Source organism: Triticum dicoccoides, chromosome 3A (genome assembly GCF_002162155.2).
Source record: "Triticum dicoccoides isolate Atlit2015 ecotype Zavitan chromosome 3A, WEW_v2.0, whole genome shotgun sequence".
In the NCBI taxonomy this organism is placed as follows: domain Eukaryota; kingdom Viridiplantae; phylum Streptophyta; class Magnoliopsida; order Poales; family Poaceae; genus Triticum; species Triticum dicoccoides.
This window is the reverse complement of record NC_041384.1, coordinates 746,274,671-746,280,324: the sequence shown is the minus strand read 5'-3', so window position 1 is coordinate 746,280,324 and position 5,654 is coordinate 746,274,671. Positions and strand designations below refer to the sequence as shown.

General features: G+C 42.7%; 1 protein-coding gene across 1 annotated transcript; it reads right to left on the bottom strand.

The window, feature by feature from the left end:
• Window positions 1-655: 655 nt before the first annotated feature.
• On the bottom strand, window positions 656-5,033 carry LOC119273240. Its single transcript, XM_037554477.1, has 10 exons — window positions 4,431-5,033; window positions 3,954-4,130; window positions 2,520-2,627; window positions 2,392-2,430; window positions 2,202-2,297; window positions 2,022-2,114; window positions 1,773-1,889; window positions 1,643-1,675; window positions 1,491-1,541; window positions 656-1,398 (listed from the first exon to the last, which is right to left on the bottom strand). The coding sequence occupies exons 1-10, from the start codon at window positions 5,031-5,033 to the stop codon at window positions 1,141-1,143; spliced, it is 1,575 nt and encodes a 524-aa protein (XP_037410374.1). The 3' UTR covers window positions 656-1,140.
• Between the last annotated feature and the right edge of the window lie 621 nt (window positions 5,034-5,654).

Here is a 5,654-nt window from a genome sequence, read left to right as displayed (position 1 = left end):
TGTCCTCTCAACTTGGCCGAACAATCTCTTGCTTCAAATATTGAAGATTACTAAATCGGATCATGTTTGACCTGTGTACTTTTTTCAGTAAAAAAAAAGAAACAGTGTATTGTCCCTGTCGGTTTGCGCCGTATATGGTTTTCTTATCTTACTGAGAAGAACGAGAAAGGTCGCACCTGATTGTGCATGCAATTCCTGGCAGCACAAAAGCATCGCTTTTGGTTGTGGCAATGGCACCTAACCTTTCGGTTGCACCTTAATCAACCGTCCAGAAGAAAGAATCATCTTACATTTGTTTGGTGAGTTTGATGTAGACAACAGAAATGAAACAAAATTGCACCGCACACATGAGACCATCATCATCACCATCATCGTAGTAAAATAAAAGCCTTCGGCACAAGGAATAAAGCTCAAATTACAACTAAACAATTAGTAGAACATGGGTAATATTTGGTACGGTATTTTATTTTGTTTTATTTGCATTTATAGTTGAACAAGACAGTGGAGCTCACGTGAGCAAAGCATGGCAGACCAATTAGGTTAGGTACTTAGGTTAGGTGGTTGACCAGTGTCTGTCTTGATAGGTGATCACCGGCAGGATTTTGCAACACAACCCATTCTATCTGTCTGCCTTATATATACAGTTAATAAAACAATAATAACCTTGCAGCTACTTGTTTAAGAATACTTACTACTTAAATATGAAAAGGTACATGGCTCACTTAGTTGGTTGCTGGCTCCACTGTATTTAGCTAGTTGCTGAACTTACTGGCTTGTATTTTCCAGTCAAGCAGAAGCATGGACTCAACATATTAGAATCCTATCTGAAATGATTTACCCTTTCCATCCTTGAACAAGGGTACCATTCATTCCGTCAAAATTTGCATGCATTTGAGTTTTGAGCTCATCACTGGAGGATATGAGTTTGGGGTCACATGTGCTTGGAATCTATCTGGTGGCCATGGCCCTCTGGACAAATCCTGCAGCTGATTTTAGGGCCACACCATGTGAACTGCAAACCTAAGCAAAAGCCTCCTCATGCCATTTTGCCGAAAAAGCTTTCCAGGTTGGCTCTTCTTCTGCCATGGGGTCAGCTCCATCCAAGTTGCCAAAGCCTCCGAGCAAGGCAGATAAAACAAATTATGCTCTGACCATAGGAGCAACATGAACATGGCAATGGCGAAAGAAGGAACCGCTAATAAGCACGTCATCAACAAACACATCTACGCCGGTATCTAGGCCTTGGCCTTCGGAATCAATCCTATGGCTTCTGCAACCTTGAGCTTCTTCCTCGCGTATTGCGCATATGTCTTTGGCAACGCGCGCTGAAATAGGAAAGAATGAGATACTGTACAACTTCTTCCTTGCGTATTGCGCATATGTCTTTGGCAACGCGCGCTGAAATAGGAAAGAATGAGATACTGTACAATACTACACACAAAACATGCAGGGGGGAAACAATACTGCCTACCAATATCTACACAACATACCTTGAATCTAACTTCCTGAGAAATCAACTCTTGGGCTATCCAATCCGGAACCTATAGACATAAAGGAGCAACATCAGACACGAGGATATATATAGTCTATATAACAGATTCCAATCGATGCAAGACCACACCACCACACTACATATACTTACTTCCTTACTAATGCCCTCTGTGCACCGGTGGAACTGCAAGGGAAGACGATTAAAGAATTTGCTTCGTAAGAGATACTAATTAGCCAATGAAGACACATACATAACACCTATGAACCAAAAAAGAACCTACTTGTCGCTCCAGTTGCAAAAAGCCTCCAGGTTGCTGCAGCTCGGCCTTCAAAGTGTGTTGGCGCGATGGAATCAAATTCTCATTGTAAACTTCATGCAGAGCATCTCTGAAACACATCTACAAGTTGTCCAAGGAAACAGAAAATAACATCAACATTCACCAAGCATAAATAGGGAAATAGCATTGAGAAACCCGATCAATTAAGAAACACTGTGATAGTTCTGAAAAAAGCTGATGTACAATGCTGACCTGCTGCCCAGTAACCCACTTCCAAATCTCAAAATAGGCATGGTCAAGACCTTTCACAAACACGACATAAAAGCGAGTCCTCCATATATACTCCTAAATTTAATCGAAAGATTGCAATTGTCAGATACAACCATGACAAGAGCTTACAATCTAAATGAGCAAGGGACAAAGGGATCGTACCATGAAACCATAATATGCTAGACTGAAATCAATGTTGGGGAACTCAGCAGCAATCCTAATTGCTTGGTACAAACCTTTACGACGGATTTGCTCCCACTAAATAGCAGAACAGGAAAGTTAATGTGATGATACAACGCGTATATAGAGATTAGTTGTCATTCCATGGTTTTGAGAGGTCATAAAGGCCTACCTCTGGAGTATCTTCTTTAAGCACATGATTTTCAAGCCACTGTTAAGAACAGAAGATTGTTAGTCCAATTTATTTTTTACAGAACAGAGTTTTAAACTTGGACTAGCTGATCGTTGCACCATGCATACCTTAATTTCCTTGACCATCTTTTCCCAGTATTGCACATAATCTCTATCAACTTCAGGGGTGTGATAAAACGCTATGTATTGACTCAAGCTTTCATACTCATTCCAAGTCTGCACCAGAAAAGAAGGAAAGAAATATATTACAGCTGTCCCGAGAAAAATGCATCACTATATTAAACTCTATTTCTATTTAATTGAAAAGCCGTTCTATCACAACTCTTGGTGAAGAAGGTATAATTGTTGTCATTTTCTTCTAGGGCGCACATATTATAGTATTTTCCACAATCTAATGCAAGCACAAATATTTTCAACTATGCTTAATCTCCACAAGATGTGATGTTCATAGTTTTATTTTCAGTTTTGCTAAAGTACATCTAGATGTGCCATAAGTATTGCACATCTAAGTCCTATGTCATTGATCTTATGTCGAGATTCGTGTGGATATTTCCTTTTTCTTTTTTCTTTTCCTCTTATAGCACATCTAGATGTGCCCTAGACAAACCCATTTTTGCTAAAGCACATCTAGGTGTGCCATAAGTATTACACATCTAAGTCCTATGTCATTGATCTTATGTCGAGATTCGTGTGGATATTTCCTTTTTCTTTTTTCTTTTCCTCTTTATGCTTTGATTCACTCACTTAGATGTGCAATAACTATAGCACATCTAGATGTGCCCTAGACAAACCCATTTTTGCTAAAGCACATCTAGATGTGCCATAAGTATTACACATCTAAGTCCTATGTCATTGATCTTATGTCGAGATTCGTGTGGATATTTCCTTTTTCTTTTTTCTTTTCCTTTTTATGCTTTGATTCACTCACTTAGATGTGCAATAACTATAGCACATCTAGATGTGCCCTAGACAAACCCATTTTTGCTAAAACACATCTAGATGTGCCATAAGTATTGCACATCTAAGTCCTATGTCATTGATCTTATGTAGAGATTCGTGTGGATATTTCCTTTTTCTTTTTTCTTTTCCTCTTTATGCTTTGATTCACTCACTTAGATGTGCAATAACTATAGCACATCTAGATGTGGCCTAGACAAATCCTTTTTTTGTCACACCTAATCTGATGTCCACTCTGTTTTGTGGTCTATTTTTTTGTCCTAGTCTTTTTTGTTTCTTGTCGCTGCATTATATATTTGTGGGAGCTTAGATGTGACATCCTTCAAAAACATCTAGATATGAATTAGACAAACTGTTTATTTTTTGCATTCCACATAGAACCTCATGTCCATACAACTCGGGGGTGCTCACTCAAAACCGTGCTAAAAGAAGTAGAAATTGCAGCCATGATTCCGTAACTCTCCAAGCTGTCGGAGAAATATTTGAGGTCAGCCGTCAAAGGTAAGAAGAGAAGAAGAAACTGGTTACTGTCTGCATGAGCACAGATTAAGTCCATATGCATCACAGAACTGAAAGTGTACTTACACAGTTAGGAAGGACTAGCCGCTGGTAATCGCTCAAGGACGCAAGTAAACAGAGGTCGGGGTCGAAATACCAGCCAAAGGCACCATCTTCCAGGTAAGGCGATAAGTCTTTATCCCCCAAGGCACCATCTTCCAATGTAGCGTCGTCTAGCTCGTCGATATGCTTTCCTTTCAACAACTACACAAATGGAAAGATGAGTAAGTACATCAGAGGGTATTTAACTATGTGTATATGATTGATCGTGATCAATGTTTTAAATAGCGGGCTATGCCAAATAGCGGCAGACCTCAAAATCAGCTATAGCGGGCTATAGCAGGCTATAGCGGAAAATTTGTACAAGAGTCCATTTAGCGGCACCCTGCTGAAAAGGCTCCGCTATAGCCGGCTATTTAAAACTATGATCGTGATAGACAGATAGGTGCTAGCATTGGTGTTCTTGATTCAGTCCAGTTACATAAGAGGGGGTATATAACTAACCAGGCAAGCTTTGATGCGATAACGAACATACTTGACATGGATCCTGCTAAACTGCTCTTGATTCAGTCGAGTCTCGGTGTCAATTTCAGCACTGCTGCGAGCCTTCAGCTCTTCGGAGTACTTGATGAATTCCTCCTCGGCGATATCATCGCCGGAGTCCTCTCCAGAATCTCCATCTCCTCCCAGGACATCATCTGGCCCGCTGAAGAACTTGTGGGCTTGGTATTCTACCAGAGCAGCCCGCAGCTCATCATCGTAGAAAGAAGGACGAACAAGGGCTTCGACGGTTTCGTCTGTGGGGAGATCGGGGCCTTCCTCGTCGGCGCAGGCTGGTAGAGGCAGTTGGGCGAGGCGCGAGGCGAGGATCTCGTGGTACCTCCACTCGTAAGCCCGCCCGGTGCTCCGCGGCTCTTCGAGGGATCCGGACGGCGACGCGCACGCGCCGTGGTCGCCGGAACTCGTTTCGCCCTGGCTGTCACTGCTGCTGCTGCTTTCGTCCGACGATTCGACGGGGAGCCCCGGCAGCGACGCGGCGTCGTCGTCGCGGCGCCGGCGGGAGGCCCCTGCCCGACGGCCGCCGCGCCTCTTGTGCTGCAGCGGCATCTGATCGACGGTCGCCTGGCGGGTTCGTGGGGCTAGGTTTTGTCCTTTTTTTTGATAACCACGTATCTACTCCGTATCTAACCAAGTATAACCACGTATCTATATTTATATAAAATAATAAAAGTAATATAAGAGCTAACCAAATCCTTCCTGGCCCACAATAATTAGCTAATGTCGACCAATGGATCTTAAAACATACAAATAATTATCCACCTTTGCCCTTCGTTGATTATCCTAATCAGAGTCCTAAAAAATACTATAAGGTCACATAGTATTACCCACGCAGCCGCCGCTGCCGTTCACCTCCGTGAAGCGCCCCGGTCACGCATGCAGCCACCGTCCTCGTGAAGCCAGCCGATCCACTTTCCTCCCATGCATGCACATCATCACATCACATCCGTATTAAATAGACCAACAAGCCTCTTGCCCATGCATGCACGCATCTTTGGACTACTTCAACACGTACATGTGTTTTTCTTTGGTGGAAATTGATCCAGATGAACACTTGCTTCATCGAACAGTTTGTTTATTATGTCTTCATAGATGCATGCAAGACGTGCCGGTGCACTGCGAGATGAATGTTGGCCGGTGGCCAGCCGGCGGCCGGAGCCAGGTAATCAT